This window comes from Triturus cristatus, chromosome 7 (genome assembly GCF_964204655.1).
Source record: "Triturus cristatus chromosome 7, aTriCri1.1, whole genome shotgun sequence".
Lineage (NCBI taxonomy): Eukaryota > Metazoa > Chordata > Amphibia > Caudata > Salamandridae > Triturus > Triturus cristatus.
This window is the reverse complement of record NC_140590.1, coordinates 367,138,892-367,159,824: the sequence shown is the minus strand read 5'-3', so window position 1 is coordinate 367,159,824 and position 20,933 is coordinate 367,138,892. Positions and strand designations below refer to the sequence as shown.

At 47.9% G+C, this 20,933-nt stretch overlaps 1 protein-coding gene across 3 annotated transcripts in view; it reads left to right on the top strand.

Moving 5' to 3' along the window:
• The window catches only part of LOC146809690 (C-Jun-amino-terminal kinase-interacting protein 4-like), a 759,065-nt gene that overhangs the window by 457,102 nt on the left and 281,030 nt on the right, over window positions 1–20,933 (top strand). For all 3 annotated transcript variants that reach the window (XM_085616533.1, XM_085616532.1, XM_085616534.1), the window contains exon 20: window positions 9,605–9,737. In XM_085616533.1, the coding sequence (XP_085472659.1) occupies window positions 9,605–9,737 (133 nt within the window). The remainder of the gene's footprint in view (window positions 1–9,604; window positions 9,738–20,933) is intronic.

The following is a 20,933-nucleotide window of genomic DNA, read 5'->3' as shown; positions in this document are numbered from 1 at the left end:
TTTGGTGCTTGATTTGCATCTTACAAAGGCACTGACTTGTTGCAGATCTGAGCTTTTCCATAAAAGACAAGCGATAGGTAAGCAAATTTGTCTCCTTCATTAAGATGAGAAATGTCTGGACAATGAAGTTATTACAAACTGTTTCTGTGATTTCAAACTAGCAACCTCTCCCTAGATTAAGACTTTACTGCTTGACCAAGCTGAGAAAGTGATTAAAGGAGAGTACTTGATTTTGCCTTTGGAGTGCAACCTTATTATGAGCCAGTGGTAAATTACATTAAATGTTATAGGTAATACCTAGTAACCTATGACTACCACGGTGCCAGCAGAAAAGGTCACCAAGACCTTGACAACTAGACTTCCCAATACAAACCCCTTCACCACAGAGAAATATTGGCAGTGTCTGAAATTGACACATGTCTGGTATTCGAGATAGGATCTCTAGGAGATGCTCTGTTGTTAGTCTGGTTTTGGATGCACCCTTATCCATCCACTAACTCTCCAGCATTGGATCTTTCATATACTCACATGATTGAATCACTCTCTGTGGTGTAGCCGGAAATTCTAGATAACTTTAAATTGCAGGAAACCTTGTTAAAATGGTCATAGACCTCTACAATAGTTTTTAGTCAATAGCACATCCACCTCATTTGGAACAACCCAAACATTAGCCAGTGAGATGGAAGTACTGAGTTTTCTACCCACCCTAAAGGCCACGGTAGCTGAGATTTCTTAGCACAGCTGTAAAGTGCACTTTTTATAGCAGTGAACCTCCGACCAAGGTTATAGACAAGTCGTTTCTTCCCCTGCATTTCATATATGCACATGCTTGAATTGGAATAGTAGGCATTGCATAACATTTGAATAAAGTGGAAGCAGGCTCATCTTATTGAACAGGTTGAGAAGAACTGCTTGTCGCACTGTGGAGTTTGCTGTTGCAGTAATGCCTGACAAAGATATGTGTTCTTTTCCATGTGGTAGCACTGAAGATGTCCTGTAAAGACACTCCAGCATACAGTGCAGCTGTTGTTTCCACTTTTCTGGCGGAGTGCCCCTTTACTTTGCCATGGAGTACATACTTTGGCTCGTTGTGACAGAATGTTATGCAGGCATACAGCCAACGTGGGATCCCTTGTTTGTATAAGTGGTGTCTGCCTGGATGGCCATACGAGACAAACAATTGATTTGAAAAACCTTAAGTCCTTGGATTTGTCCATGTAGAAGCTACTGCACCTGTGGACATTCAGAGAGTGCAGAAGCTGATATATTTGGAAAGAAATATCACAGGATGACAAGTTAATTCAACTGAAAGTCTTTAGGTCTTTTGTTATAAATCTTTGGTTATCCACAAAACTACATTATCTTTGGTGGTGTGAAAATATGGCTTTTTTTTGTTGAACACCTGTAATTCTTTGACTTTCCTTGCTGAGGGAAGAGCAACCAGACTTGTGGTCTTCCACAAAAGTAATATCAGTTATGCTATATGAATGGATTCAAAAAGGAAGCAACATGATTTGACTTAACACTGTGTTTAACATCCATGGAATTGGAGGATGCCTCCAGAAACATGATGTTGATATTTTCTGATCTCTCTCTGAAAGAGTCTCTGCAAGGTTCTGTCTCTGTTAAGGCTGAATTCCTGTAGAGTCTTTTAGCCGCCTTCTTCCTCAGTTCCTCCTAGACTCTCCTGTTTGCCAGAATTGTGTTCTGAGTCTGGTGCCGTCCTTTTTTTTTTTTTTACTGTCCTCTACAAACACAAGGAGATGATGGACAGAGTGCTGAAACATTTCAAACACTCACTCCCAGTCACAGATCTGGGTTGAATCCATCATCATTCTTTAGCTCACTTTGCCACCCCAGTTCAGACACAGCTATATGCAAATCAGTCTTGACCCTGTGCCTCATGGGAACAGTCTAGCCCAAACTGCCAAGCCATGTCTTCCTTGGACCGGAAACCAGCATCCTGGGACAGGTTTCGGGCTAATAGCCCTCTTCAGCCAGGCTAGCTTGAATCCAGTGGCAAAGTGAGCAAGGGACCCACGTCTGGGCATACCCTGCCAACTGTCCTCTAGACATTTTGTGGCAGAATTTCCCTTCTTTAACAGAACAAGTTGACTGTAGCCAAACCACACATACTCTATGTGGATGAGTGCCTTCTTTCTTTCCGCCACATGATGGGCACTTAACAAGTGAAGGCATTTTGACATGTAAAGGCCTGATCAATATTATAAGAACAGGTTCACGCAGTAGTTGTGAAGTATAGATGTTGAGTAAAGCTGTTAAAATTAGTTTGAGAATATTCGAAAAACAGAGGAGGGAAATTCTCCAGATATTCTGGGACTCTTTTCTCATGAGCCCAAAAAAAAAAACTGGCTCTGGGAGGCAACAGCCAGCGCAATACTTCTTCTTTGATAGCTTTATTTCGGTCAATGACCATAAAAGCACAGATAAAATATTTACATAAACATACAATACATAAATAATCATCATTTAGATAAAAAGTTATTAAACAACAGTTATCAAAGTAGCAACAATGAACAGTAAACATATCAATCACTAAGAGGGACCCAACGCCTTTAGAATGCGGTTGCGTGTATGCCAGACATTGGTAAGAAATTTTGCTAGCGCAAAGACAGTTGGACCAGAGACATCACATTTCAAAATCCTATACATTGGTGCGTATTCCCTGCAGCCCATATTCCTTATCTGCGGAAGAAGCCAGTATTTTCGTGCTGCCTTGTAGGCTGGGCAGAAGAAAGCCACATGCAAATCAGTTTCCTCCTTAGCATCGCAAGCCGGGCACTGCTTTGTAGTAGGAGCCGTTGACCATGTGCATGTGAAGGAACGGAAAGGCAGTGTGCTGTATCTCCATTGGAGAAACAGCTTCCGCGCCAGTACAGGGGAAATGGGATCTAATACTTTCTCGAACCTGTAGGAATCCTTGCTTTGCAGAAACACGAAGGATAAGGACCCCTGTGCCTGAGTGGCTTGGATCCTTGCTATTTTGTGTTCATGATATACATTAGACAGGGATTTTTTGGAAATTTTTGGTGCGGCTTTCGCTGGATCAATTCATAAATCGGGGAGCCCTATTTCCATACAAGTGGCTTGGATGTTTTTGACCCAAGGGATATTAAGCACTTTTGGGTGGTTCAAGAGTTCGACCATTTCCGCCCGATATTCTGCAAGATCATTACTGCTCCACAGCCTGCGCCAGAATGCTATGGGTCTCAGACTTATTTCATCAGCTAACGGTCGTAGGCCCAAATCAAGCCTCAGGGGGAGGAGCGGGGTGCTGGGGGGGAGTGCGGTTATCTGTCTTATGAACTTATTTTCCGTTATTGAGAGACTCCCGCAAGGCGTATGGCCCCATTTTTCCGCCCCATACATTATCGCTCCCCTGACCTGGGCCTTGTATATCTGGATTAGTGCCCCCAATGGACGGTATGACGAACCAGTCATCATCCGGGTGATACCCCCAGTAATTTGCGTAAGTTTAAGGTTAGCCCTACTCTGGTGGGATCCCCAAGTCATCGTTTCGTTGAGGGTCACACCCAGATATTCAAAGGTGGCCACTCTCTCGAGCCGTACAGCTCCCAATTGTGGATTTGGTCGCAATTTTTGTCTCGGGTTCAAAACCATGAATTTGGTTTTTGCCGCATTAATTTCCAGCCCCCTGTCAGTGCAGAAGGCCACAAAGGAATCGAGAATCCTCTGTATACCCATAGGGGTTTTAGATAGCAGCAGGGTGTCATCCGCAAACATAATTGCGGGCACCCTGCTGCCATTTAATTTCGGGGCGTCCGTATATTTAGTGGCATTCAGATGGGCGATTACCCCGTTGACGAAGAGGCAAAACAGGGTCGGTGCTAACACACAACCCTGTCTTACCCCCCGGCCAACGGGGAATCTCTCGGTCAATTCCCCCGAGCGCCCGCACCTCACTCGGGCATAGTTATTGTGATGCAGCCTCTGTAGGATCAATAGGATGTCCGGGGGAAGACCCATCCCCGCCAGGACGCTCCAAAGTTTCCCCCTGGGCACCAAATCGAAGGCGGCCCGTAAGTCCACAAAAATTGTGTACAGACTACCGCCCTCGAATTTTGCTGCCCTCCAATAGATCAGGTTCAATCTAAAAACCTGGTCCACAGTGGACACTCCTCTCCTGAATCCCGCCTGTTAGGGACTAAGGGCGCCCACCTCCTCCATCCAATCCTGGAGCCTGTTCAGCAACACCCTACCAAACAGCTTCTGTGCCACGTCTATCAGGCTGATTGGTCTGTAGTTGGCTGGGAGGAGAGGCGAGCCCTTTTTGAAGATGGGGACCACCTCTGCCCCCAGCCAAGTACTAGGGATTTCCATGCCTCCAAGAACTCCATTAAAAAGGGGGGTAAGGTAAGGTGCCCAAACTCTGGGCTCCTGTTTAAACATATCGCCTGGTAATCCATCCAGTCCTGGCGCCTTTCCAGAAGCCAGTCCTGAGATGGCAGCGGTAACCTCGCCCAGCGTTATAGGGTCCCCTGCATAGTCCGGCCAGCCCATCTCAACAGGAGATAAAGATTCTCCCGGCTCAGAGCTGTATAGGGTCTGGAAGTGAGCCTGCCACACCCCTGGGGCGATATTGGGCTCTAGTGCCGATTTTAAGTTCCCCGATCCCCCGTTCACAATCCTCCAAAACAAACGAGGGTTTTGGGTCGCTAGGGCCTTAGTGAGTTTTTCCCACTGGTTTTCCTCCCATTCTACCTTTGCGTGGGCAATAAGTTTCTTGTAAGCTTGCCTACTTTTTTTAATGCTGTCCCCCCCTAAACCCTCCTTAATTGTTCTAAGGAGTTCTGTTTTTGCCCTTCTGCAGGTTTGGTTATACCATAATGTTTTGCCTTGACATCTCCCTTTTATTGTTTGTAGACTACAAGTAAAATGAGGTACCGCAGCTTTTATCAGGTCCTCATGGGCCTTGAACAATTTGCCCTGGGAGTCTTTATTGTTAGCCTCAGTGTCCATACACCCCACAGTTTCCAAGATTGGAATTAACCCATCATAAAGCTTGGGGAGTTTATTCTTACTTGTAGCCAAGTGCTCCCACCTAATCCTTCTCCTATTATTGTCAAGGAGAAGCACAGGGATATTCCCTTGCTCGTTATTCGTGGAAGATTGGGGGCCAGGATGATCAAGGTCAAGCTCAAGCGCGTTATGATCGCTATCTGTCCTTTCCATTACCCTGAAATCCTGGATTTTCGGCCACTTCACTATTTGGGCCAAGACATAATCCAGACGGGACTGTCTTCCCGGTCTGTTGTAGGTGGTTTTACTTGGTATGTCAGATTTCATTCGGCCATTGCAAGCTCTGATTCCGAATTTTAGGGTGAGGGCTGTGATTTGTAGTGCTAGTGGGGTCCAAGCCTTCGGGGGCGGAGCTTCCACTAAAGGCACTGCCCATCTGGCCTCTTCGTCCGAAGATAACCCTTCTAGAAGACCAGGGAGTGGCTCAAAATGAGAGTTAAAGTCCCCTCCCACTACATAGAATGAATCACTCGATAAGTCAGATATAAAGTTAGAGAGTTCATCTATGGTCGGTGATTCCTTAGCACTCCCCATTGGCCTAGAGTAAATGTTAATAAACACAAGTTTAGCTTGTTTGGGCCATACAAGGGAAATCGCAAGGATATCTTCAGAGTTAACCGGTAAACGCATGGCCACACAGCCCAGATGAGATGCGACCCAAGTCGTAAGCCCTCCTGACGGACGGCCTTTGCCTTCCCACCTTGCTGGAATGAAGAATGACATGTAACCTTGGTGGCCGTAGTCCTTTCTGGCCCATGTTTCCTGGAACATACATATGTCTCCCGACTCAATATAATTTGCCCAGTCCGGGTCAGCCAGTTTATTAGCCAACCCGGCAACATTCCAGCAAATCAACCTCCGATGATTAGAAGTTTTAGATGCCGTACCTGGCGGGTTAGAGGAGATGATTCCAGACTCACATGCAATCGGGAGTTCTAACGCATTGCCAACACTAGGGAACGAGTATTCGGAGAGTCCAGTGGGGTCGTTCTCCACAGGTGTTGGCTCGTTCAAAGTTCCAAGGGCATTAACAACATTGTGGGCAGATAAATCAACCAATGGCACTGAGTTGTTTAGTGACTCATGCATTTTGCCAATAGTCGAGGCGGGTGTCTTAGAGAGACTACAGAAGCCACAATCTTGGGTCATTGGCGCATAAGATGAAAGTCAATCAACCCCATCCAGATCAGTCAAACAATTAAAGCGGTTGAAATAAAAATAGGGAGCATCCTGCATTTGGGTATTTGGGCGTTGTACATAATCCTTGTGTTTACGTCTATGCTCCACCCTTATCCACTCATCCTGTAAAGGAACGTGGTGCATGCGATTGGGTGGGAAAAAGAAGGATACTGGAAGGGTCTGAATAGTAGAATCCAGTGATCTATTTGTTCCTTCACAGATGTGCAAGACAGTGCCCGGATCCTTAAAGCTTACCAAAATGCAGTCCCCTATTATTGTTTTTCTGGTCTTCCCTAGCCAAGGGACCCTTCTAGCCATGATGATCTCATTGTTAAAACGGGGTGGTAGGGGTCGGTTCAGATTTAGCCATTTAATGACCTTTTTCTTTAGAGATTGGTAGTCCTCATTTTCCCCTGATCTTAGCTGGGGGGCACCTGCTAAGACCACCGTTAGACTATTAGCCTCTGGCGGCAGATCTGGTCTCCGTGGTCTTGGAGTTTGACGGCTCGGGGAATTTAGAGGAGCGCTTCCGGATTCTCGTTGGCCTCCGTTAGTCCCTACCTGAAAACTTTGAGGAGCATAGTCTATTGGTTGAGGAAGCCTATGATTTAAGTTACTACGCGGTGCCTGGACTGGAATAGCCATTAATGGCTGCAAGGGGGGGACAGTGGGGACGCTCTGAGAGGGAACCTTATTAGCACCCTGTGGGATTCCTATTTTGGGAGTATCACCCACAGGGAGATGGGGTCCCATATTTTTCGATTGCTTACTAACTAAGGTGTTCAAGGTAGTAAGGGATGTCTCTAACAGAGTGAGCCTAATCTCCACTTTTTTCAGGCTATCGCTAATAGGCTGCAAGAGGGAACAAAGTAGGGATTTTATACTCCCTATGGATATGATGGGGGGATTTATGCTAGGTGTGTTGTCCACTGGGCCATTATTAACAACAGCTATATTGCAGCCGGGGGACTTGGAGGGAGAAGCAGTAGGCACAGTCTCAGTGACCCTCCCAGTTTGAAGTAAGTTTGTATTTTTTTTGCCAAAGTCTAGGTGGAATAGTTTGGCTTTCCCCCTCCCCCCCCATTGACTTCCTACTACGTTTACTTGGTGGGGGCCTATGTAGTTCCCGCACAACACTTTGTTTTTGCTTGCTTTTCTTGTTTGCATTCCCAGGGGGCGTTTGAGTAACCAAGTTAACGGGGGTGGTACATATCTTGGGAGAAGTTGTGTCTGTGAGCTTACCAGGGATCATCCCGGGAGAACTTGGAATTTCCCGAAGTAAGAGGGGGAAGTCCTCGGAGGTCGGAGGATTTAAACTATTAGGGGGCGTACCTTCCTCCTGTGACAAAGGATGCGGGATAATCTCCAACAAGGGTCTGCTCCTCATAGATTCAATGGAGCGTCGCCGCACCGCCCTTCGTCTCTCCAGGGAATTTTCTTTGTCTGCGTCCGCTTTAGCAGATTTAAAATAGTTGTCCAGTGGCCCTGTATTGCTACCCCCCTCCCTTGATGGAGTTTCACACGGACCTGGTGAGGGCATCACCTTAGTCAGATTGAAAAGTTAGAAGTAAGGGATATGGCCCAGCCCGGCCTCCTTTGGCCCCTGACGGCCACAGACGGCCCGCCTTTTGCCCGGGCTTAGCCCCGGGCGCTCCCGCGCGCTCCCGTGCAGCGGGAAGAGTGGCCGGCAATAAGCTGTAGCGTGGGCGGGGCAGGCAGGGAGAGCGACCCAGGTGTTGCGGGTCTGGACCTCGCGCAGGGACTCCTGGTACACCGAGTCCCTGCGGGTCAGCTCGCAGCCCTGTAGTCCCGCTTGTGCGCGAGCAGTCACGCCAGCTACACCGCCGCAAGTCCGTGGAAGGCACAGGAGGCAGACAAGCCCAGCCGCAGTTACAGGAGCACAGCAGATGTCCAGGAGGCAGGAGCAGCGAAGCGGGTCCGGCGAGGAGTAGCGTCAGGGAGGTGTGTCCGGTGAGTCTCCGCTCTTAGTTAGCAAGGCAAATGTTGGTCCTGCTGTTCAGTATGTTCACCGTTGAAGCCGCTCAGGTGTAGCGCTGGAGTCAGAGGCACAGGTCCACGTGACAAGGAGACTTTTACATCTGAACCGCGCTGTCCGGTAGATTCAACCCAAGACAGAGCATGCATTTTATGACCGAGACTACGATAGTGGCGATGTCCGACACACACTCGCAGGCATTACATCTTAGGTAGTGGAAGCTCCTGGAGTCCTAAAGGGTCTGGGGTCTGTCTCACACCTTTCCAATTGAAGCCTATCAGGCTGCATTTTTCCCTAAATGATAGACAAACATTTTGCATAGCAGGTGTTGCAATACAGCCTTGAAACATGTTTTAGGGCATTGAACAGTCTACATTTCAGAAAAACCCATCCTTGGTTAGGCTTTTGAAGGTGTTGCTCATCATAAGAACAATAGCTGAGTGTTTGCATAATTATATGTCCAAATATTTAAGAAGTGTTTCAGGGTCCATGCACACAGTGGGGAATTATTCTAATGTTTATGACTTCAGTGAAGTTTTCTACGTTACAAAAACAGAACTAGAGGTAAGTAACCATTTCTTATCATATGCCATGTTACCAACAGGCCGTAATGCAGTAAAAGAAAAGCTACCATCACTAAATTCCAATAGTGCCCACCTTCTTCTAAAACGTTATGGTCATTGCACTAAAGCAGAAACAGCATTGGTGGTTTGTTACCATTGCAGACATATGTTTAGGGACGGGGTACATGGACTTTTGATTACCTTATGCTTTTCCAAGCATTACTCTATTACACATCTTATAACAGTGTAGCATTTGCCCACCAAATTATGTACAGTGTTGTTGGTTGAGGTATGGCATGACCTGGCATTTGCTCTCACCTTCTCCCTGCATTTTGTACTTTCAAATTTGGTTCTTGACAGGTTGTGGACAAGGGACCGCAGGGCTACAGTGTAAAAACAAAAACCTACATGGCATTTGTATGCCGTGCGTCAACCTTCCATTAATGGAAAAACAGATTGATGCTGATTGTAGTCTCAGATTGTGACAATGTACCTGGCACCTTGTCAAAGTTTTTAAAGTGAACAATATTATTTTGTGGATGCTTAATCCGTTATTGTCCTCAGCAGAATCCATTGCAGGTCATTTATGAAGGATATTTAGCAAGGAGTAAACGTACCAGAGACACAATTAAGGCATTGTTTTCTTTAGGGTTAACTGCATTTTACTCTGGTTTAGGGTATATCAAACTCCATATGCTTTGTGTAATTTTCCATGTTTTTATTTCCATTTCTACTGAAACCATCTCTGTCTGACCTTCATTTTTTAGTGTGTAACACACCTTCCATTATGTTCCTGTATTCACAGGCTATGGACAGGATGATGCTGATTCCACAGGCGTGGGAAATACACTATTAGGTGACCAGAAAACGGATGATAAAGCAGATGAACCACAAAAGGGGAGTTTGGCCACTGTGTGGCTTGGAACCCAGGAAGGCTGGTATGTGAGATTTGAAGATAATAATAACCCATCCTGTGCATTCATGATTCCTGCAGCAAAGAAATCTGATCATGAGTGAGTTCGTTTGATCTCTGCTACATGGAAGATTGAATTACTGTGAATTGAAAAGCATGATGTTGCCCAAATGTAGGCCATTCAATGTCGTCCTACTGTAAGTGAAGAGACACTGATACCTTTTCAAGAGCATGCTGTATCCAGGCCTAAGTCTTTTCATTAGCATCGATGTAGTCACTGTGCTTTTTTTTTTTACTCTCCAGTGTTTCCATAAATACTGTCATACTTGATTTTATTTTTATAAGGATTTCAAAATATTTGCGGTTTTTGTCTGTAATTTTAGGCTGGAAACCACTTTATTTCTTGAAGTCACGAAAACATCCCTTATTGGCGTACACCAGTGTTGTGCTATTTTCCAGAGTACAGAGTTGCTTAGAGAGCCAGAACAAACAGCAATAAGGGAAATAATCTCCACTTTCGACTGTGGTAAGGTGAATAGGGAAAACACACCTATGATTCTCAGGCAATAGGAAAAGGGCTGAACAGAAAATTAAGACTGGATAAATAACTAATCAGTTCATAAGCAGCCCCTTACACATTAAACTTCACCAGACATCCTACTCCAATAATTAGAGTGCATTACAAAGTGACAATATAAAACTGTAAACCGTGAGACATTTCAGGTAAACTGCATTAAATGGATTGTTTACTAGATAAGTCATAAAGAGGTTTGATAGAAAGATCAGATGTTGCAGTAGTCCTGCCATCTGATAGAGACTACTAGCCGCAGATTCCTTAACGTAGAATTATCCCCAAGCGTGAGACTGGACCTGAAAAAATTTCTTGCCCAGCATCTCTGCGCGCCGGGGGGCGGTACCACGCGACTCCGCCCGAGGTCCTCTGCGGGCGTGACGTCAGCGAGGTCACATAAGCCCCACCCCGGCGCGCTGATGTCAGTTTTCTTCTTTTCCGCGTGCAACGCGGATCCGGATCGTGTTCCTGGCCTGTTTTCAGGCCTTCTTTTTACGCTCTGCGTTTTCTTGAGAACAGTGTGCGAATGCCGTCCAGGTCGGCATCGTCGCCGCGTCCGTCCCCCGCGAAGGGTTCAAGAACCGCTGCTTCCATCTCCGGCATCGTCCCTCTCCAAGGCCGCAAGGGCGTTGCTCACCTGTTGGTAAGTGTCGCAGTTTGTCCCTGAGGCCTGGTCCCCGGCCTGTGGGGGGCGCGTGTTCTCCGCGGGTTGTGTGGCGCTGCGCGTCACCACGCTACCCACCGTTCCCTGGCGCGGGGGCGACCAGAGCCCAACTGGAGGCCTAAGCGACAGCCTTGCAAGCCTCTTTGGCTCTTCCTTCTTCTCCTCCCCTTCCTGGGACGTCTGCGGATCCCTTGCCATGTGCGGGGACTTCTGCGGCGGCGCCGGCGGCTCCGACCCAGACAGGTTCGGCTCCAGGTACTGGAGATGTGGTGTGCGGCCCTTAGGGCTTCCCTCCTTCGGACCATGGCACCTATGCCTCACCGCAAACCCCCGTCGGGGTCCATGTGGTGTCGCAGGAGGTTGCCAGGGCTCGAGGCTTGTCCTCTAGTTCTCCTCGATCCTCTGGGCAGGCGGCGGCCTTGTCCGAGGCTGAGCTGACGCCGCTCAGGCGCCAGCGGCTGCTGGGCCTGGCGGGGCCGGCTAGGGGTCGGGGCGTGACCCCGGGCCCCCCTCGTCTCTCCATGCAGGCGGCTGCCTTGTTGGGGGTCGAGTCGACGCCTTTTCGGCACGTTCCTTGGCAGTTCCGGCTCCGACCCTGCCCCGTTCTCTCGCGGTGCGAGTCGTGGTAGAGGTCGTTTGGGCATCCCCTTCGGCGCTGGTCGACGTTGAGCTGATGCCGGTGACGGACTCTACGGCGCCGTGCCGGCGTCGGGTCATTGATTCGTCTTCGGACGCCCCCTCTTCTCCAGAGGTTCGGTAACTGTTTGTTTCATCTTCTCCGGAGACGGGACGCCGCGTCGTGGTCTTTTTGCTGGCGTCTTCCAAGGACGACTCTTCGCCGTCCCCGCGCCCGCAGTCTTCCTTGAGGCTCCTCAGGTTCCACACTCGTCGGCCCCCCTTTCCCCGTTCCGAGCTTGGCCCTTCTTTTCTCCGGTTGAGCTGGGAGACTGCAGGTTTAGCTTACAGCCGTCTCCCACGGAGGAATTGCTTTCCCCACCGCGTTGCCCTACGGAGGAGAATGCTGCCTTCACCAGGGCTGTCTCCACGGCTGCGGGGATCTTGCGCATTGGCAATCCGGCTGCCCATTTCCCCACGCATCATTTGCATCAGGGCTCTGGTGGACGGGAGCTGCTTCTTCCCTCCGATGCGTCGCTCCATAATTCTCTCTTGGGGGCATCCTGCCACGAGGGACTTGGTGCCCCAGCCGCTTCTGCACCGTCCTGCTCTGCATGATCCTGTCTGCCTTTTCTTCCACCCTTCTATCAGGGGCCCTCTTTTGCAGACTGCCTTTCCCTCCATGCCATCGGTGTTGTCTCCCCCGTCACGGGAGGCCGGGTGGTTAGATTCCTGGGGACGCAACATCTTTGCCTCCTCCAGTGCTGCCTTACGGGCACTTAACACGCTTTGTGTATTGGCCGGAGCCACTTCTTGCTTATGGGATTCGACGGCGTCCCTTCTGTCTTCCGCCTCTCAGGAGGGTGCCTGCGCTGATCTGCGGCACCATGTGTTGGATGGCCGGGAGCTGGCAGTGTTTATTCTTCGCTCGGCTCTGGACGTTTCGGAGGTGCTTGGTCGCACCATGGCTTCTTCAGTGGCCATCCATCGCTATGCGTGGCTGAGGGAGTGTTTTCCCTGAGAACGTTTGAGAGCAGCTGGTTGACCTTCCCTTCGATGGCGCTCTTTTGTTTCACGACCCTGCGGATTTTGCCATTCAGAGGTTCCTTGCGGGGCTTCGTCCTTCTCCTCCTCCTCAGTGACCCTGGATGTCGATCTTTATTCTGGAAGGTGTTCTCCCGTTGTTTTCTGGGGCCTAGTAACGAGTAGTCCCGGTTGTGTGTTCTATGTGGTTGGTGTGCTTTCAGGGTCCTTCCGTGGGCCCTTTCGTGCTGTTGGCTGCTGATCCGGACCTTTTTTGCCTTGTGGTTTTGGCTGTTAGTAAGTCCGTGTAATTCTTGATTCGCAGGTCTTTCTGTTTGTCCTCTGCTGCGGAACTTTTTTCCTAAGAGGTGTTCCCATGTTTCTTGGGATGTAACATACGCTATGTGGGGTAATGTTAGCTATTACATAGCTTTGTCATGTACTGGGGAGGTGTGGTAGCCCTTCGTGCTCCTTGCTCTCCGTGGCGTCACGGTATGTCGCAGGTGCGATCTTCTTGCCGATTGTTTTGAAGCAGCTTACGTTGTGCCCAGGTCTGTCCTTTTCCTGGTTCGCTAAGTCGCTAGCCCAGTCTGGCTTGGTCTTCTGTCTGGTGTTCCGGGAGGAACTGGCTTTCCTTGGCTTTCCTTGGCTTCTGTTTTCTGGTGGACGGCTTGGTCCGTCCTTCGTCTCCCTTTCTTTTCTGCCTGGATCCACTTCTTTTGTGGGTCTGTGTGTGTGTTTCTGGACTGGCCCCTTCCTTTAGGTGTGTCCTAGCCCTTCCTGGCCTCTGCCTTCGGCTGGCGTCTGCCTTGTCCTGGGTGCACCGTTCCGTGGTGTTGCCTGGTGCTGGCTGCGCATGCCTATGCAGGCTGGTTTGTTTTACTCCACCGTTGTGGCCTTTCGATGTATTCCCTCGTGCCCCTGCTTCTGGTTCAGCTGGGGTTTTGTGCATCTGTGCCTTTCTTCTCCAACTGGCCTTGTCCGCTGCTTGCGGGTAAGGGTGTTCAGCTTTTTCTGTCACTATGTCTGTGTTTCTTACGGTGGGCCCTGCCTCCGGTTATTGCTCTTCTCCCTAGGGGTTGAGGTGGTCCTTGTGTTCCTTGGGGCTTTCGGGTGCTGTCTGCCCCTGCAGGGTGTTGGGCAGTTCTCTCTTGGCTGGGCTTAGCCTATCCTGGCCTGTCCTTTCTTGTTCCTGTGACATGTCCTCTACTTGGGTCCGGTGTCTCTCTTGGTGGGGAGGCTCTCAAGCAGGCCCTCCTCCCTTCTGGGTATGGCTAGGGTATCTATTCTACGTTAAGGAATCTGCGGCTAGTAGTCTCTATCAGATGTACAAGTTTTCTACCTTCGGTAACAATGTATCTGGTAGAGACAAATCTAGCCGCAGATTCCTTCATGACCCACCCTTCCCCCCCCCCCGTTCTGCGAGGACCTTCTGCTTGGGTTTATACAGTTGCCTCCCTCTGGGTGGCTTGTCTTCTGTGGGTGTCCTCTTCGTTTTCTGCCGGTCAGGCATCCCTCCAGCTGGTTTCTCTCCAGCTAGAGGGCCTACTTTTTCTCTTTCCCTCTGTTGTTAGAGTTCTGATCCCCACTCGGTCTTCTTCGTTGGGGGTTCTTATACCTGTCATTGACCTCCTACTCCTTTCAGTGGTTATGGCCCTCCTCGGCAATGTAGTCTGCAGATGGATTACCTGTCCTTTGACCTCCTACTCCTTTCAGGAGGTATGGCCATCCTTGGCATTGTAGTCTGGGGATGGATTACCGTTGTTACTCTGTTCCGGGCTTGTGGCCCTTCCCGTTGTGGTTGCAGACCCTCTCTCTCTCTCTCTTTCTGTCCCGGCACTTTCACATGCTTGTGCCTCCAGGATGGCTCTCGCCTTGGCTTGCAAGGTGGTTCAACGGAGTGGTGCTTTGCGCTTTTCTTGCTCTGGCTTCGCTGCTCTGGCCTTTTGGTGCTTCACTGCCACCTGGTTCTTTCACCTTGGCTTGCACAGTTGTTCAACAGAGTGATGCTCTGCTCTTTTCCTGCTCTGGCCTGCTGTTGTCGCCTTCTGATGCCTTGGTGCCACCTGGTGATGTTTCTCACCTTTTGTTTCTCTTCATTTTGTTTCTCTGTTTTTTTCGCACACTGTTCCCATGCCCTCCTCAGTTTTGTTGTGATGGCTCCGCGTTGTGTCGCGGAAAAAGTTCTCCGAAGCAAACTGACGTCAGCGCGTCAGGGTGGGCCTTATGTGACCTCGCTGACGTCATGCCCGCGGAGGACCTCGGGCAGAGTTGCGTGGTACCGCCCCCCGGTACCACGCAAGAAAGTTTTCCGGGTTCAGTCTCACGCGTGGGGATAATTCTGCATTAAGGAATCTGCGGCTAGAATCGTCTACCAGATACATCGTTACCAAAGGTAAGTAACTTGTACATTTTGCCTGTATTTAAACATCTGTTTCCTTCTTGGTTTATGAGCTGGGGGAATGACCAGAAATTTAATTTCAGAGGGAGAAGATGTCTTATATCCTGAAATAGCAGGATGGGATTTGGTGTAACAACTGCCATTCTTGGAGCATAGCCTAGCGCATCCCTCAGCTGATGGAAAAATGCAGAATGGTCCATATACATGCAAATCCGAGTGACCAAACTCTCTGGCCACCTATTGTGTCCAGGTGACTTCATCTTTTAAAGTCTCTACTATCTGCATTTGTTGCAAGTACAGTACTTGCTTGTGCAAACAGATTACACCAGAAAGGAAGATGTGTCATTTCATTCGAAATCTTCTTTTGGGAACTTTGGTATTGGTTGTTTAGCCATACGAAGAGCATGAAAATCAAAACTGAAAACTTTAGTTCTTAGCATTTTTGTTGATGTGTTTTCAGCAGAAACCAACAAAATGTAGCCTTGCTTCAGAATGTGTGCCATATGACATAGGTTATCTCTTGTTCTTATTATGTATACAGAACTAGTCTGCCTTTAGGGTATGCAGCCTTTGTGCCGTGTCCTTACTTCCGGCAGGTATTGCGCCTGCACTGTACCTCAGCAGATGCAGGTGGGTGGTGAAGTGACACAGCTGAGTAACAAGAGACAGCAGAGGTACGAAGGACACACCCTGTTTAAAAAAAGAGGTTAGGAGCACTGCTCGGTACAGAAGAAAAAAGAGAAGCATGGGGCAAACCACCCGTAACAAAAAAACAAAGCCGGTTACGAAAACCCACAACCACGTCTGGCTTGCAGTCCATATCCTGAGAGAACACGAAGAGCAGCAACACCAAATAATGGTTGGAGGCTAGCAGTGGGAGTAAAAGAGACAGATATATAGTTGTGGGATAAATAACTGTGTAAACTGTGCTTGGTTCTCACTGCGAAATGTCTACAAACCTGCCTCATATTGTTTGACTTTGTAGTCTTGTCAGTGGTGCAATCCACTCAAATTTTATTGCAGTGTTTCCATGACAGACTGAAGTTTGAAAGCCCCTTGTGTGATATATTAAGGCTGTTCTGTTCATTGTATAGGACTGAATGGAGTGATATGTGATGTGAGGTTGAGCATTGTATTGAAATTAAAGGGTCACTGTAAATATTTTGCATGCAAAGTTTTGGTCCAAGAGAAGTCTTTATTCTTTACCAAGAGGATTAAAAGCTGCTCAGCTTGATGTAAATCAGTTGGCAACTTTTCTCAACCCAGGTTTTCAAACAATACAAAATAAAATGTACCTGACCTCAGAAAAAAATATGTTAATGCTTCAGGCAGCAAATACACAATGGTGCAACAAGAAAAGGCTAGTTGTTTTTGATGTAGTTCTCCAAAAAAGCTTCTCATTTACCAAACGTGCCTTTTCTCCAACTTTGCAACATTATTATTTTTTCCATCACCTTCAAAAGGCTCAGAAAATTTGACTCTTCTTTCTTTACCATTTTATCTGTTCTTATAATTCCTTTGGCTTGTCGTCAACGCTTTTGGACCTCACCCTCCGCCTTGTTTTGATGCATCTTTTACTGCGGAGAATGATGTGATAGCCAGCTATAGGGAATACCTGACTGTGTTGTGTTTATTTTGAGTGCTCTGTTAAATCATTTCAGTTATATGATGTGTGACAAGCACACCCTTGAAGCATGAAGACTGAATTTATCAAAGTTTATGTAAAGTGGAGTTTGATGCTACCGGACTCTTTAGTCAACACCGTCTTTTTAATGGAATTTGTGACTGGAGTATTAAGTTGCCAAAGTATTTCATGTCTGAATGAATTCTCCAACATTAGATCTTTATTAGATATAGATGTATATGCTCCCCGTTGTCAGGCTCGGATTCCCAGCCTGATGGCCAGGAATATTACAGCAACTGAGTCTATAAAAGATGCCAATGTTGGAAAACTGTATTTCTCCTATATTGGATCTTTCATAGATTCGCATGCTTAAATCATTCCCTGTAGTCGAAGTGAGAGGCCCACGTTAGAACTAGAAAAGCAGTGTAATGTTAAACATAGCTTGGTAAGTCTTCACTTTAGTAGCACGTGTATCATTTGAAAGAGACCAAACTTCAACCAATCAAGTTGTAGCACCCTCTAGAATACTCCCCTCAAACTTCTGTATCTCAGAGTTCGATTTAGAAAATGAAAATGCTACTTACCCAGTATGCATCTGTTCTTGGCATATAGAGCTGTAGATCATATGCTATGCATAGATCCCCATCTAGTGTTGGGTTCATATGTTTGCATTTTGTATTTCTTCGAAGAAGTCTTTCCAGTCACCAGGTAGGTGACTCCTCCTTTCGGTGATAGTGCGCATGGTCATCAACTCCATTTTTTGATTGTTTCTTCCCGCCATCGGGTTCGGATGTTAGTCAATGGGCTCCAGTTCTACACCGTTCCTTCGCTTTGGCTCGGCGCGCAAGACATTCTACCTCGACTGTATTGTTTCCGATCGCGTATTCCATTCTTCGTGTGTCGTGTTTACTGACAAAAAACCCTCTTTCAATCGGAGAGCTCGTGGTAGGCCGTCGGGCCTACCCACGTTTGTTCGACCTGCAGTCGATGGAACGAACTCCTTTTAAATTCTGCCCTCGGTGCCACGCAAAATACCTGTGCACCGACTAACACGAAGTGTGCAACCTGTGCTTGTCTCCTGAGCACAGTGAACAGGACTGCAATGTGTGCAAAGCTTTACGCTCCAAGAAGACGCTTCCCGACTGTCAGGCTCGACGTCGCGTCATGCAGAGCCAGCACACAAGCTCCATTCCGAACCTCTTTAGGACTGAATCTGAGGAAGAAGCCGGCGATGCGTACGAGGCCGAGGAAGAACAGGAACTGATATCAGTTTCCGCGTACGGCTCCGACCAGGATGAAGACATCCCACAGGGACAATTTACTGTAAGTACAGATCCTCCCTCGCCCCAAAATCCACCTCAACTGAAAAAGAAGGCTCCGGACCAACCCGCGCCCTCGGTCTCCCGTCGCCACGGAGCCCACGCTTCCGACGCCCCACCTTCTGGCCCGGCACCAAAGTTTGCGAAAAAGCCTTCCGGCTCCAAAAAAGCCCACGCCAAACCTTCGAGATCGAAATCAAAGTCCGGCACCCACCCTCAACACTCTGCACCGAAACACACTTCGGATCCGAAAACACCGGCCCCCAAACCTTCGACACTGAAACCTTCGCCGCCGAAACAACCGCAGGCACCGAAATCACCAAAAAAAGCATTGTTTCGACGATCCGCTCAAAAAACCGGACCCGAAACAAAAAGTGCTGTATATTCATCCAAAAACTGGGCATATCACCACCACAGTGACTCTGAAAAGAATGACTGATGCTGAAGAGGAGTATCACATTCCTTTGAAGAAGAGGACTATCAGAACTAACCCTTCTCCTTCTCCTCCTCCTCCTCTTCCTATCCCATCTCCTCCTTCTCCACAGTCTATAACTGTGCCTACTTCACCTCAGCACTCACCACATACACCTGACAACCAGGGTGGTGGGGATGATTACGGGGATGGGGATGACGATAGTCAGCCAATACCTGCAGACCCTTGGGACGACTATAACATTAACTCGCCCACAGGCAAGGATCCTGACTTATATCCTACCAAACCCTCTCCTCCAGACGCAAGTGTAGGTTACATTGAATTGCTAGGTAGGGCTGCCTGTTAGCATGGGGTGCAGCTCCACAAAGATTCCATCGAAGAAGATTTCCTTTTTGAGACCCTTAGCACTACTCAAAAGTCATTACACACTTTTCCAATGCTCAAGGGCATGATCAGACATGTGGATGATATCTTTAGTGATCCTGTCAGGGCACGTATCATTACCCCTAGGGTAGACAAAAATTATAAGTCTGCACCATCTGACCAAGCATACAATTACCGTTGGACTCGCTAGTAGTGTCTAACGCACGCAAAAGGGCTAACTCTCCAACCACAGGAGATGCTCCACCCCCAGATACAGAATCTAAGCTTCTTGACGCTTCGGGGAAAAGAGTCACATCTCCGACCGCAAACTTCTGGTGCATATCCAACACACAAGCATTGCTAGCTAGATACGACCATGCACATTGTGACTAGATGGAACAATTGATCCAATATCTACCCCAAGAACATAAGGCTAAAGCTGAGGATAAAATAAGGGAGGGACAACTTATTTCCAACAATAAAATAAGGTGCTCCCTCGATGCTGCATACACAGCTGCCAGAGCAGTAAATACCAGTGTCCTTTTGAGAAAGCACACCTAGCTACGTCTCTCTGGATTCAAACCTGAGGTTCAAACCTCTATCCTAAACACACCTTTTGATAAGGAACACGTTTTTGGCCCAGTGGTAGACTCTTCACTCGAAAAGATGAATAAAGACGCCGAAGTGGCCAAATCCATGGGGGCGCTTCAGTCACCACAAGGCAGTGGTTCCTTTTGACGCTCTTTCTATAGAGTGGGGTATAAGAATTCTTCCTCAGAAAATACCTCCACATACAAGGGTAATAACCAACCCTCTGGCTCTAAAAACTACTTCAGAGGGGGCTACAGAGGAAATACCGGTAAGGGAAGCAGTAGAGGTTCAAATATACACACCTCCCCGTCCAATACAAAACAGTAACTCACCTCTCCTTCCCCCCCTGACCACCTAACACCCATTGGGGGAAGACTGTCAAATTTCTTACTAGCTTGGCAGTCAATAACAACAGACAAGTGGGTTCTACAAATTATCCGTTTCCTGCCTGGAGTTCATCAGTACTCCTCCGAACATTCCCCCAAAGTCACACAAACTCTCATCATATATACCTCCTGAAACAAGAGGTACAGTCTCTACTTTTAAAAGGAGCTATAGAGCCTGTACCACTACAACACCAAGGGTCGGGCGTGTACTCCCTTTACTTCCTAATACCAAAAAAGGACGGGTCTCTCAGACCAATCTTAGATCTCAGGTAACTCAATTTTTACATACAGTCAGACCATTTTACATGGTAACACTTCAACAGGTACTACCACTTTTACATAAAGGCGACTTTCTGTCCACCCTAAACTTGAAGGACGCCTACTTTCACATCCCAATCCACCCTGCTCATCGCAAATTTCTCAGGTTTGTGCTAGCGGGCCAACATTACCAGTTCAAAGTACTCCCATTCAGAGTCACCGCTGCCCCCAGAGTTTTCACAAAATGTCTGGCAGTAGTTGCTGCTCATCTCAGGAGACAAAGCATCCATGTCTTCCCATACTTAAACGACTGGCTCATCAAAGCCAGCATGTACCAACAGTGTCTCAAATACACTTCCATATCCATCAAGTTACTACATCGACTAGGGTTCACAGTCAATGTGCCAAAAGTCACATCTTCAGCCAGCCAATATTCAGAACTCCCTAGGCGCCACTTTAGATACTCAAAAGGCTCTGGCATTTCCCAATGCAGCCAGAATTCGCAACATTCAGGATTCAGTTCTTCAGTTTCAACTGTATCGCAAAGAGGATTTCCTTCTTCAGTTTCAACCCGATCAATCTCTTCCAGCTCGGGCTTACATACAACTGCTGGGGATGATGGCATCTTGCATCATGATCGTCCCGCATGCCAGAATCCACATGTGTCCGTTCCAGGACTGCTTAGCCTGTCAGTGGAACCAGTCCCACGGTGTATTAACCAATCTAGTGTTGGTAAGCGGCTGTACTCATCACTCTCTGCAGTGGTGGAACACACAAAATCTCTCAAAGGGACAGCCCGTCATAGACCCAGTTCCACAGACAATACAGACAGCGGATGCGTCTCTAACTGGCTGGGATGCTCATCTACTGCAACACACAGTACAAGGACTGTGGAGTCACCAACAAAAGTTGCTCCACATCAACCATTTAGAGCTCATGGCCATATTTCTGTCCCTCAAAGCTTTTCTAACCC